Below are 14,571 nucleotides of genomic sequence, written 5' to 3'. Positions count from 1 at the left end.
ACATCCTCTTTAGCACCTTTAAGAAGTAATAAGCTTGTTAAATAAAAACATTTCCACCAGTTTTTTTAATCAAGGTTGTTGATGAAAGAACTTTGCTTAAGAAGTGATTTTAAAAACATTCTTCATATTGAAAATATAATATAAAATAAATATTATAGTACTGTTTAAAAGTTTGAGGGCAGTAAGATTTTTTTGTATGTTTTAAATAAATTAATACTTTCATTCATCAAGGATGCTTAAAATTGATCAAAAGTGACAGTAAAGGCATTTAGGCCCTTTTTACACCTAGTATTAAGATGCGTTTTGGTCGATCGGATCAGAAGTGGAGGATGCTAAATACAGGTCTAAACGGAGTCATAAAACATTTTGAGCTTGTCCACTTTTGACACTTCCGAAGACCGCCTACTCTCCACCTGCTGACCTAATGCATAAACATTATGGGAAGTGTGCTAGCCGTTTAAACTTTATCAGCTGAAGACCCAAGTTTGGTTTGAGGATGAAAAACATACCAAGCACAATGTTCTCTCACCTTTCCAGATTTCTAACACACTCAATGCGTTCACCATTGTCTTGCCGCTGTCAGAGCAGAAACGAAAGCTGATGCTCTCTGTATGTTTTTCCGTCATCTCCGTGCGCATTCATATGTAAATTGCGCAAGTTCATTTTGTCCATTAGATCGAAAGATCTGAAAAAATAGACCCTTCCCTCACAGAAATAAATACATAATTGGTTGAAAGTGAACAAAAGAGACGGATTTAAAATACTAGGTGGAAACCAATACCAACGTCCCTCATTAATACAAGGTGGTAACAGGGACTTATAGTGTTACAGAAGATTTCAATTTTAATTGAATGCTGTTTTTTTTTAAGCTCAATGTTTCTGAAATGAAACGTAAGCTGAAAAGTTTCTTGAGCACCAAATCCGCATATTAGAATTATTTCTGAGGGATCATGTGACATTGAAGACTAGAATAATGGCTGCTGAAAATTCAGCTGTGCCATTTTAAAATGTTTAACAGAAAACAGTTATTTTAAATTGTAATAATATTTCACAATATTGCTGAATTTATCAAATATAGAGACTTTTCAAAAACATCAAATAAAAAATCTGTAGTGTATGATATAATGAAAAATGTGTCCCTTTCTGTGATATTGTGTGATCTTTGTTAAATGCTCATACTTGAGCCAAATACTCAATAATGATTCCCTGTGTTTTTCTTCTATAGGATACACCTGAAAATCCCCCCTCACTCTCCTGTGAATCAGTCACCTCTGAGCCAGCCATAAGAAACTCTTATGTAGGAAATGGAGATAAGGAAAGTACACAGCAAAAACTGAATTAACTTGCACGGATATACTAAAAAAAAACAAGCACCCTCTGATACTCCTGTGAACTCAAGGGAACGCGGAAGATAAGAGCTGTAGAAAGGAGAGAGTAATTCTTGTCGCTGACAGCTGGCAACACTGGAAGGACGGCTGAGGAACTTCATAAGAGGGTGAGAGGGTGATCACTGAGTGAGAGAGACGGGGACTGACAGAGAGCCAGAGTGCAGGAGGGGGCGGCGGAGGAGGAGTGGGAAAGGTCAATCGCCATGGCGACGGACCCAGGAGAGCCCACTGCCACGGAGGAGTCCTCTGGAGAGAAACCTGATGGAGAGAGGGAGGAGGAGAATGACCAGGGGAACAGGGCTGCCCGTGAGAGAGAGAGGATGCACAGCACGCCGTCTGACTTCCCCTCCTCCCAGACACAGGAAAAGAGAGCGTGGAGCGCAGGAGGAGGAGGCGGCGGAGTGGAGGACAGTAAAGAAATGGATGAACCGGTCAGACCTCTGACCTTCTTCATGCCCTCCTCCCCAGCAGCACAAGAACCGTGTAGGAAACGGGAGAACAAGCGTTTTTTCCGAAAGAGCGTGGAGATATGCGAAGAGGACGACGAGGTGGAGGAAACCCACGACGCCCCTCACAGCGCCCCTCACCTCGAGTTTTGTGCCTCCGACTCTGTTTTCACCAGCGGAGCCCAGCAGTTACCCGCCAGTGCCTCGGCTGCCTTGGGTGAGGATGGCACTCAAGGCACACAGGATCCTGATAAGACCGGCCTTTCGGCGCCCGCTCTAAAGGGGAAGGAAAGAGATAGAGAACAGGAAGAAGAGGCTGAGATGAAGGCCGTCGCCACTTCGCCCGGTGGCCGCTTTCTAAAATTTGACATCGAGCTTGGCAGGGGAGCGTTCAAAACTGTTTACAAAGGCTTGGACACGGAAACCTGGGTGGAAGTTGCCTGGTGTGAACTGCAGGTGAGTCTTGTTTACCCACAAATGAGTTACGGTTACCGTATTAATACAACTAATGCACTTTAGTAGCAAAGGTTTTGACATTTCATTGCTATATGGTGGGCCGATAACAGCGATTAGTATTGGTGGCTTTTCTTGGACAGGAATTTGAGTTGTATCATGTTTTTCAGTCTAAGTGCTTTAGCCCTGCTGGTTTGAATTAGGATGCTGTTACTCAGGAGTTTTCCGAGCTTGTTGGTGAAATCTTAGCCTCTTGTGTTTCTCTTCAGGCTGTTACAGTTGAGTGCAGTGAGAACAGTAGAAAAAAAGAGTTTCAAAGTCAGAGCTCAATAGCTTTATAGATTACACAGAGACTATCCGTGGGAGAGAAGGGTCAAGCCTACTCACGGCGCAATGAACTGGACAAACAACGAGGCTCTCTTGTTGTGAAGTGGAATCTTTTTGACTTTGCCATGATGCTGAACCTATTGTTGCCCACTACATATTGTATTTTCCAGGAAAAGTCGTCATTGAATAATTGGTTTTGTGACAGGGACCCAACTGTTTCATGAAGGCGTTGTCAACAGAGGGGCACGCATAAGTATATGCCGGCTGCGGAACGCATTGATTGCTTATCACAACTAGGGCTGCAACAAACGATTATTTTGATAATCGATTAATCTGTCGATTATTAGAACGATTAATCGACTAATCATCTATTATTGCACTGATTAATCAGTAGGCTTTGTTCGATTATTCTACTTTAGCAATTAGTTAAAATATTGAGTTATACTGTACTTTAACTAGTAAATAAAACAAGGAAATCACTTCAGCTTTTAAAAGTGTATTTTTAATCATTTTTAAGCCAACTGAATAGACCAATATACTATAAATATATAAATATAATGTAATTATGTGGGGGTTTTTGTGAAAAATGAAACAACATACATACATACACATATTACATATCATATATATATATATATATATATATATATATATATATATATATATATGTGTGTGTGTGTGTGTGTGTGTGTATATATATATATATATAATATATACACACACACACACACAAACTATCGAGTTTATGGTCATTGAATGGCTTTCCTGAGGTAAATGTTACATTTTGTGTGATATATTTGTTTGCAAGTTTTATTGACTTCTTTCTGCGGTTAAAACTCCGATTAAGTGATTACAATAGAGATGGATTCATTTCAGTAAGTTAAGTAAGTACTTTTTGATGTTCATTCATGTTTATTTCGCGCTGTAATAGAGAGGAATAGGTTCACATGCCGCTTGAACCGAGGTGTTACAGCGATCTGCCACACAACGTTAAACAGAGTCACCACCACAAGTATTGTTTGAATCCCGTAGTAATATTGACTGAATTTAAAAGCTTAGACTTAGTTTTATATCAAAAGTAACCTGATCTGTCGGTGCGTTGCCGTTGTCTGTGTCCTCTTTGCTCTGCGATGCATCTTTCACTGTGTGAGAAAATGAACGTGTGGCGTGAGAACAGTGAGTTTGAATGAGAGTTGGTGGCCCTGCATGACAGTATTCTGTAGTTATGCTAAACGTTATGTTTGTTATGTTTATGCTATGTTAATCTCCCACATTTCACGGGTTCGACTTCGTTTGCACTATGCTCTCCAAAGCGCTGACTTCTTTTATTGGATTGGATCCCGGAGGGCTGCATTACAGTATTGCGCTACAGCGCCCCACTGGTTACACCGCGTTATTGCAGGCCCTTCAAATAGGTCGTATGAGATCAAGAGACTATTCGACAACAAAAATATTTGTCGACAATTTTTTATTGTCGACGTTGTCGATAATGTCGACTAATCGTTTCAGCCCTAATCACAACAGACTGTTTAACATGCAGTAGCTTGGCCAGCATGCCATTAGAAATATTTTCATGTCACGTGTCCTTTATAATCCTCTCATGAAGTGAAGTCTTTCAGTGCATGCAAAACAGCCAGCTGAGAGGAGAGCCTGTTGCATTTCAGCTCTAAAATGCCACTCTGTTGTCACTACAATAATTAGCCAATAAGGTTCATTTGAGGAGGTTAATACCAGCTATGTAAGAAGCTTAGTGAATCACATTATTGATTAAAAGGTTAAAGTTGCATGTAAATCATGGGTCCAATCAAGGGACCTTATTCAAATTTGTCAGTGAACAAAAGCAATGAATTAATATTCATCCTCAACTTCTCAGTGTGCCAAAAGAAGGACTTTTCTACATATTTTCATGACATTTTAGCCTTGAATTTATCATCATTCATTCTTTTAAGGGCTTTCAAATATATTTTCTTTCATCCCACTATTAAAGGATTAGTTCACCCAAAAATGAAAATTCTGTCATTTATTATGCCGTTCCACACCCATAAGACCTTCGTTAATCTTCAGAACACAAATTAAGATATTTTAGTTGAAATCCGATAGTTCCGTGAGGCCTCCATAGGGAGCAATGGACACTTCTTCTCAAGATCTCAAGATCCATAAAGGTCCATAAGGTACAAGATCCATAAAGGTACTAAAACATATTTAAATCGGTTCATATGAGTACAGTGGTTTAGTATTAATATTATAAAGCGACGAGAATATTTTTGGAGCGCCAAAAAAACAAAATAACGACTTATTTAGTGATGGCCAATTTCAAAACACTGCTTCATGAAGCATCGGAGCATAAATAAATCGGTGTGTCGAATCATGATTCAGATCGCGTATCAAACCGCCAACCATGCCGCCAACGGCTGAAATCACGTGACTTTGGCACTCCGAACAGCAGATTCGAACACTGATTCATCTGTGCTCCGAAGCTTCCTGAAGCATTGTTTTGAAATCGGCCATCACTAAATAAGTCATTATTTCGTTTTTTTTGGCGCTCCAAAAATATTCTCGTCGCTTTATAATATTAATATTGAACCACTGTACTCACATGAACCGATTTAAATATGTTTTTAGTACCTTTATGGATCTTGAGAGAGTGTCCATTGCTCCCTATGGAGGACTCACAGAGCTATCGGATTTCAACTAAAATATCTTAATTTGTGTTCTGAAGATTAACGAAGGTCTTATGGGTGTGGAACGGCATGAGGGTAAGTAATAAATGACAGAATTGTCATTTTTGGGTGAACTAACCCTTTAATGTTTGATGTGAAAACTTTTATAAACCACAGATTTGTCTTTATTGCTGTTTAAAACTAGGGTTGTCAATAGAATAAAAAAATTGTGATTTAACATCATGAATAAGTAATTTACTGTGAATATAAATATTTAAAATGTATGTAAAATTATGGAAAAATATGAAAAATATTAATAAATTCCAATACTATTAATGAGATTTTTAAGTTCTTCAGAATGGCAATTTGTTGTCAGTAGCAAAACAAAAGCGGAGAATAACAACTCTCCGATGTACTTTTATGATTCGACTAATGTGTACAAACAGTGGGATAATAAGGGTCATTTAGTTTTAATTCACCTGTTGATTTTTTTTTTTTTTAAATGGTAGAAAGATGTTAAAAAGATAAAGTGGTTGCTGTAAGCTGTTAGATTTCTAGGATGTTATTAATACTCAGTTCTAAACAAACAACAGAAAAACAAGCAAAGGGTACCGTGGTGGAATACTTTGACAGAGTAAAGGAGGAACAATGAAAAATGGCAAAGCAGGGACTGAATGAGCAATCTGATATTTGTTCTCAGTTCTCTCTTTATCATGTGTGGTTTGTTTGGTTGCTTTGTGTTGAAAGGTTGGGAGTCATGTGTTTGGCTTGGAGCTAATCCCACACACACTAAAGGGCCAATTCACTAAACAGTTGCACCATTTTAGTTTGTGATATATCGGCATGTGTTTGCTTATCTGAATTAGTGTTAAAACAATGCGGACAGCATGCGCAAATAAACTCAATTCATTATTTGTGAACAGTCCATCCTTCCTCTACCTCCCTCTTTATGCTTATGTCAGCCTGGTACTTGACATGACATAAGCATAAAAGAATGCGGCATGTGTACAGATACAGTGATATTATTTTAGTCATTTTTTTAGTCATTACGGTATGGATTGTGGTGTAATCTGTTGACTGAGATTGAGCAGATGATTCAGGGTTCAGGAGGCATTCTCAAGCCTCCGTGACCCCAACAGTCCATGCTGCTGCTTGGAGAGTAATGTGATACAGAACTAAACTATCCATCTCTTAGGTAGATTCCTGATGTGAACTGTTTGACACAATGTGGTTATTGGCGTTTCCCGAAAAGCTTGGACAAGGAACAGTGAAGAACAAAGAATGAGACAATGTGGTCTGATAAAAGGTTAGTTCACCCAAAAATAAAAATGATGTCATTAATTACTCACCCTCATGTCGTTCCAAACCCATAAGACCTTCGTTCATCTTCGGAACACAAATTAAGATATTTTTGATGAAATCCGTGAACTCTCTGGCCTCCAATAGAATGCAACGTTATTACCACTTTCAAAGCCCAGAAAGGTAGTAAAGTCATTGTTAAAATAGTCCATGTGACTACAGTGGTTCAACCTTAATGTTATGAAGCCACGAGAATGTTTTTTGCACACAAAAAATAAACACAAATTATGACTTTATTCAATAGTTTCTTCTCTTCCATTTCAGCCTCATACGCTGTTCATGTAGTTCAGTGCTTCCAGGTTCTACGTCAGAATGGCGACTCATTATTGGCCGACTCTGCGTCACATGAACTGTGTCAACCAATACATAGTCAGCGTTCTGATGTAGAACCTGGAAGCACTGAACTATGTGAACAACATAGGAGACTTACAGGGAAGAGAAGAAATTGTTATTCACTTAATTGTGAAAGTCATTATTTTTGTTTGTTTTTTGCGCACAAAAAGTATTCTCATCGCTTTATTACATTAAGGTTGAACCACTGTAGTCACATGGACTATTTTAACAATGTCTTTACTACCTTTTTAGGCCTTGAAAGTAATAACTTTGCAGTCTATTGGAGGCGAGAAAGCTCATGGATTTCATCAAAAATACGAAGGTCTTACAAGTTTGGAATGCCATGAGGACTAGGTGCACAAGATGGCACCGGTGACCTGCGGTGATTCGCCTGTGCGCATGGTTACTTCCGCTCATTTCGGAGGCGCGCTTCTAACGTCTGCTGCAGTGACGCGATGACTTTACTAGATTGGCTCTCATTTAGAAGGCGGGACTTATTCCGCCATATTGCGCGTTGCACTTTCTCCCATTCAAAACAACACGAGTGACGTGTCTTGTGTTATTCTATAGTCTTTGATGTTGTGATTTATTTTTGTAAAATTCAGCACAGATACATATTCTAAAGACACCAACCTGTTTTTACAATCATTGAGTAATGTGAAACAAAGAAAAAAGGCATCATAATATTCAGACGCATATTTTGTTATTTAAAGGGGAGCTACTAATCAAAGCCGGATGTGACGACACGCTTACTGTGATAAAGGCCTATTGTCAACCGAAGCATCAATCCTCATCAGAGATATAAATAAACATGGGTATATGATATGGACTCATGTAACTTGCTTAAGTATGCTTAAGTAACTTTATTTGGTAACATTATTATCGCTAACTGTATTATTTAGTAGCCAATGCAATTGATATGCATAATTTTAAGTGTTTGTATTTCCCCTGTGCGTTTCTATTAATTACTGCATTTATTTAGTTCAAGTGAGACGAGTAAAGAGCATCTGTTGCATAAATCATTATCTGTCTTGTCTAAGCAGCAAAAAACATATTTTTCTATGGGTAAAAAAAAAGTACCTATATTAAACTGTTTGTGCTACAGTTAAAAATGTAAATTAATCGCAGCCTTTTCACAGCCCTTGTTTTTACTATAAAGTACTATTTATACTATTTATCTATAAAGATAATTGATGCCAGAAATCGTAAAATATGTAGTGATCATATTGATGAAGCAATTGATCTAGGTAAGTGAAAATGATATCACAGGGCAAACATGTAAATGTTCACAAGGCATTTTATGCAGACAACTCTAATCGTAGTTGTATATTTACAGGCATTAGTGTCACTGTATATGCGTATGCACCATGAGTTTAATCTGTTCTAACCCATGCATGTATGCATTTACATGCCATTGGCTTATGCGATTGTACTATATATCTTTGTTGTATTTTAAGTGATATAACTGATTCTATAAACAACTATAAGAGATCGTTTATGGCTTTCTCCGGCACTCTATACCGGCATAAAGTGAAACCGGAAGTGTATATGTGTACACTCGCTGATCGAAAATCCAACATGGTGGCCACGTGCAACTAGTCCATTAATGACAGAATTTTCATTTTTGGGTGAACTAACCCCTTTAAGAAACTGTATGTGATGATTGTGCTAGTGTATGTTCTGTTGTAATGAGTACCGTGTTTATCCAGTTGGTCCTTTGCAATTTTTTCATCCAAATAAGGGAATTTGAAGATAAAAATCATGCCTTTACAGTACAGCAGTGCATTATGTGAGTTCAGGTTTACAATACACTACTGTACTATATCACAGTATATCACAGTATTTTGCTTTGAGTCCATTGTGCAGTTCATTTATAATGTAGGCGTACATTGTTAAAACATAAAGTGCTTTGTGTTCACTTTATTTCCTCATTAAAGGATTAGTTCACTTTTAAATAAACTTTTCCTGATAATTTACTCACCCCCATGTCATCCAAGATGTCCATGTCTTTCTTTCTTCAGTCGAAAAGAAATTAAAGTTTTTGATGAAAACATTCCAGGATTATTCTCCTTATAGTAGACTTCAATGGGCACCAAACAGTTGAAGGTCAAAAATAGTTTCACTGCAGCTTCAAATTGTTCAACGTGATCCCAGATGAGAAATAAGGGTCTTATCTAGTGAAACCATCGCTCATTTTTTGAAAAAAATTGAAAATCATATAAATTTTATCCATAAATGCTCATCTTGAACTAGCTCTCTTCTTCTTCTCCTCTATTAGAATTCTGTCAGTGTAGACACTGTTAAGTGTATTACTGCCCTCCACAGGTCAAAGTTTGAACTAATTGTTATATACTATTGAACTAGCATATTGCATATAAAAATTAGTTCAAACTTTGGCCTGTGGAGGGCAGTAATACACTTAGCAGTGTCTACACTGCCGGAATTCTAATAGAGGAGAAGAAGAGAGCTGTTCAAGATGAGCATTTCTGGTTAAAACTTATATAATTTTCAATTTTTTTCAGAAAATGAGCAATGGTTTCACTAGATAAGACCCTTATTTCTCATCTGGGATCACGTTGAACAATTTGAAGCTGCAGTGAAACTATTTTTGACCTTCAACTGTTTGGTGCCCATTGAAGTCTACTATAAGGAGAATAATCCTGGAATGTTTTCATCAAAAACTTTAATTTCTTTTCGACTGAAGAAAGAAAGACATGGACATCTTGGATGACATGGGGGTGAGTAAATTATCAGGAAAAGTTTATTTAAAAGTGAACTAATCCTTTAACATAATTCCAAACAGTTTTGTTGACTGCCAGTTACAGAGAGAAATAGATTTCACTCCATGATGTGTTCTATGTTGTTTAAACTTATCCAAGATAGACTTGTAGCTAGCAGAAGTGTTTATGAATTTATAGCTAACTTTCAGCTATTTATCGCCAGTTTAAAACCTAGTTTTTGTTATGTTTGGATGAAAAACTTCATTTTTTCTTTTAATGGAGAAAACTATATTATTTCTGGTCCATACAAAAATAAGTTGCTAAAATAACTAAGTAAATTAAGTCAAAATCTGATCCACTGGTCTGACCAAACCAGCTAAAAAAGTCTTTACTGTTGAGCCCTTAAATTTGTCATTCTAACCTTTGTAATATTTCTTTACAAATATTTGCTCATATTATTCATTATGTCATGCTTCTAAGTGACATAAGCAGAAAAGTCTACTGAATTGGCGTGACAATTAATCATCAGCCAAACCTGCATAGTAACCGCTGTATTGTCAAGAACATTCTGGTATGAAGTCTATACAGTGTGTATAATAAAATCAAAAGTGCTGAAGGAGTGTGAGAGAAGGACCAGCTGAATGATGAGCCAAATAGAAGATTAACATGGCATCAGTCCCAGAGAGAAACCTGAGTGGTTATATATGCAGAGGGGCACAAACAAGCTGATCTAATGCACTTACAATAAATCATAAGAACGCAAGGCTCTGCCTTTGGCCTTTCATGTGAGTGCAGTTGCACTCATTTTTTTAAAGCTTCAGTTATAATTACAGATGACACCTAAGATGGAAGTAAAAATAAAATTGAGCAGTCTTTCATGAGAAAGAGTTATGTTGTACTGTGGCCTCATGGCACAAGTAGCCTTGCAGATATTCAGTACAACAGCAGGATTTCCTCTCACCACTCAAAGCTTTCTGTGATCGCTCTGGATTTTCCATTTCTCACTCCCCGGTGAGAGAAACCCCGCTCTGAGCAATCCTGTAGCGAAAGAAAACATGTGTGCTCTCTCTTTCATAAAACCAGTTCCTCGCCACAGGCAAAACTGCGCAAATCCGCTTTAATTACAATTAACACAAGCACAAAACTGATGATAAGCAAAATTGCTTCCTTGGGTATTCATTCATATTATGAATTCTCATGAAACAATACTTAATAATGATCTATCATTCATAACTTGAGTCTGGGGTTTGGCCTTACTTTGAATTACCTGTTCATTTCAGCTGAGGTGAGGCCTAGTTTGCTTTTTTGCTTTCACTTTTAATTCTGATTTGGGATGAGATTCATTTTACTATAGTACGATATAAGGACATGGTGAAGGACAGCTTAGGTTATTTCAGAACAGTGCAACTCTCTACGACCTCACCGAGTCCAGACAGATTTGTACTGGGTGCCAGTAAGAGCAGTAGTGATGGTTAGAAGGCATGTTGTTCTGTCATTTCGTTGACGATTTTGTTCTCTATAAATGGCCTGGATCCAGATAAAACCGGACAAGTGTATAACCCCGTAATGTGAATTTGGCTATTTTTGCAGCTAAATAAGGCGAGCAGATCTGGCTAGACAGATATTCTTCCACAGCCTCCAGGTTGTTTGTTGAAGATGGTTCCGTCTGGCCAGCATGTCCTTTAATGACACCTTACCTTTAAAAGCTTTAAAAGCTAAAAGATTGTTATATCATCAGTGCAAGAGCAAATGTGAACTTATGTTGTTTTTGTTTGCATCATTATCGCTTGTATATGCAACTTATCTGATGTTTATTAATTGTATTAGCTAATAAAGACCTCATTTCTTGCATTGAAAAGCCCCATTAGAACCTCATCCCACACACTCATATAAACAAAAGGTGCAGGGTTTAAGTGGTCTAAATGATCGAAGAGAAAAGCCTGTCTGAGTTATGACATTTTAGTTATCCTCATCGGCACCATTCAGTGTGTTTTCAGTGTATACTAGTGGGTACATTTGGTCCCCACAATGTGGGCATAACCTGACCCTGACCCCACACACACACACACACACACACACACACACACACACACACACACACACACACACACACACACACACACACACACACACTGAAAGGGAACGGACTGTTGAGATAAGGATTAGCTGTGTTAAAGCACTTGAAAGAGTGGGAAATAGATGTTCATATTTCAGTTTCTCCCTCTGTTCTGTCCCATATAAAGCTCTTAATAAATATTTACTAAACATGTTCTTTGTTTATTTATGTCTTTGGGTGTTTTTTGTTCATTTATTACATTTTCATTTACACATGCATTTATTACTAGACCTTTATTATTATGCTCTCTACTCCTAGCAGCTCTGTACTGGCACGTGAACTACAGTGTTGTGTGCCTTTGTTATGCCATGTGTATGTGTGTGTGGGGCGTACAGTGTTGGAGGGGTGTTCTATCTGACCGTGTGATTGAGTATACAGGGTGATCCAGGGAGTTAATTACAGTGGGTGCCTGTCAGGCTTGAACAAAAAGCCTGCACAGACAGCACAACTCACGCAGAAACACAACTGGCTGAATGTAAGCAGCCCAAACCAGACCAGTCTGCCCCAGCTCAGCTTCTGCCACAACAAAACGCACTCCAGACCACAGAAAAATGGTTTGATTTAGACATTTTACAAAGAGTAAAAATAAAGCTGTTTTTCTTTGGATGCTTGTCTTTTTCTAAATAGACAAGCAGCACACTAATCAGCTGAAACTGTCTATGAAACAATATAAATAATCGTATTATTCATATATGTACTGCTAAAGATTTGGATGGGATTAGGATCTTCTGTAGTTTTAACTACAGTCTGGATGTGGATCTTATTGGAGAATTACATGCTGTGGAAGCGGTGGTCACAAAATCCATTGACAAGACTTGTGTGATTTTAATTATATTTTTTGAAGCATCATGTGAATCATTTTATTTTAGCCAGACAGTTGGCCAAAAGGTCCATAATGAAGATTAAAAAAAATTGTACTCTCTTTCTCTGTCCCAGACTAAACTCATTTAATTCAGAGTAATGTACCGTGAATGCAGCAGAACTTTTCACCCCATCAGTTGTGGTCAAATTTAGTGTCAGACATGCAGTGACATAATGTGGCTCTGAGTAAAAGAGAAACTGAGGTAATAACACTGTGTGAACATGTTCCTTCTGATGGCAGAGCTCTGAACCTTCTATTAAACAGAGAACAGCTCACTGACGTTCTGCCCGGTCTGTGCAAAAGGTCAGTGTCCTCAATGTTCAATAGGATCACATTCAGACATAGTGTCTGTTCAGTGGGGGTGGGAAACTTTAGGCACCTCATGATCCGATCCAATTTTCTAAAACGATTCTTGATCTACTTTTTTTTTCTTTTCATTTTAGTTATTGAGGTTACTGACTGCATCAAAGGATTTATTAAATTGCTTGTATAAATAAGTAATTTTTGAAATAAAGGCATCGGAAAATGCTTAAGTTTTAAGGCTTGTCGCAGTGCATTGGCAAAAGTAATGATTATGAATGTGTGTGAAACACAGTAGTTAATAAACTAGTAATTTCTACTAGTTTATGTTAACTAGTCAATGTCGGCAACAAAGATGAAGTTGATGATACTGCCTCTCATCTCTGCAGTACAGTGGATGCATCTATCTATAGAGAGAAATGCACGTTAAGTTAAACATGTCGCTGTACTAATATATCTTCCACACACCGCACGAACACTTAGAAATTGCGCCTAATAATAGCGAACATTTATCTAGGTTAACATTGTTAGAGCGAGCAGCAGTGGATAACATTAAGCTACTACTAACATGTTTCAAATGATAAGCCATGACTGAGGTCAGTGAATGAAAAAAGGTGAATGTTTGGATTTCCTGCCCGACATTATTACCACATGGCCCAGTCATGTTAACAATCTGTGGCCCTGTCCGAAATGGCAAGCTTCATAGCACTTTCGGTCTTGTGGACTTACAATGGCTGCCGCGAACGTGTGTCCGTTAAGTCCACAAGACCGTAGGGTGTCCCATTTGTCAATTTTAGGTTTCAGAAGTGATCGATATGCGTCCTCGATGCACACTTTTGCCAAGCCCGCACTGGTGCGAGCTCCACAGCAGACATCTTCCTGACTGTCAAAGGGGCATTACGTCACGAAAGTGCAGACTCATAGGAAGACCATGAGTGTTTAGGGAGCCATTTGGGACAGTGCCTGTCTGTTGGATTGTGACTTTGCCAATTCCTGGGGTGATTTTTATTTTTTATTTTATTTTTTCTGTGATTATTTTATTTTTTCTGTGATTTCTAATTAAAATTTGGTCGACTAAGCCTCTTCTCATCTACTAACATTTAGTCGACTATTAGGGGCAGCCCTAAATCGTATTCAAGTTCACGTTTATTTATAAAGCATATTTAAAAACAATGTGTGTTGGAACAAAGTGCTATACAGTTTTACACAGAAGATAAAAGAAAACAAAACTAATTCATAAGATAAAAAATAAAGCATGCAAGATAGGCCATAAACCACTCAAAACTCGTCATACAAACAATACAATCTTGATCTCTGTTTTTTTAATTGAAATGCTTAATGAATAATATCAAAGATATAAATGACTAAATGACTAAATTTGTTATTAGTGACTCAAGAATCAGTCTGTTCAGTTATTTCTGAAAAATGTATTCATTTTTGTTCTAGCTATTAGACTTTTGAGGAGTTAATATATTTGAGTAATTCTGACATGCAACCAGTTGCTTGTATTAATGAATTGAATAGTTATTGGAGGACTGCTCAGTTAAACTATCTAAATGTTTCTGGTTGCATCTTATTTTTCACTAACGCACACACATACACTGACA

At 37.7% G+C, this 14,571-nt stretch overlaps 1 protein-coding gene across 10 annotated transcripts in view; it reads left to right on the top strand.

Moving 5' to 3' along the window:
* Positions 1 to 14,571, top strand: part of si:dkey-151g10.3 (serine/threonine-protein kinase WNK3) — a 56,650-nt gene that overhangs the window by 10,346 nt on the left and 31,733 nt on the right. For all 10 annotated transcript variants that reach the window (XM_048179363.1, XM_048179357.1, XM_048179365.1 and 7 more), the window contains exon 2: positions 1,226 to 2,290. In XM_048179363.1, coding sequence (XP_048035320.1) covers positions 1,592 to 2,290 — 699 coding nt within the window. In that variant the 5' untranslated portion in view covers positions 1,226 to 1,591. The remainder of the gene's footprint in view (positions 1 to 1,225; positions 2,291 to 14,571) is intronic.

This window comes from Megalobrama amblycephala, linkage group LG24 (assembly GCF_018812025.1).
Source record: "Megalobrama amblycephala isolate DHTTF-2021 linkage group LG24, ASM1881202v1, whole genome shotgun sequence".
Classification (NCBI taxonomy): Eukaryota; Metazoa; Chordata; class Actinopteri; order Cypriniformes; family Xenocyprididae; genus Megalobrama; species Megalobrama amblycephala.
The sequence above is the reverse complement of the archived record's forward strand: the minus strand, read 5'-3'. Positions and strand labels throughout refer to the sequence as shown.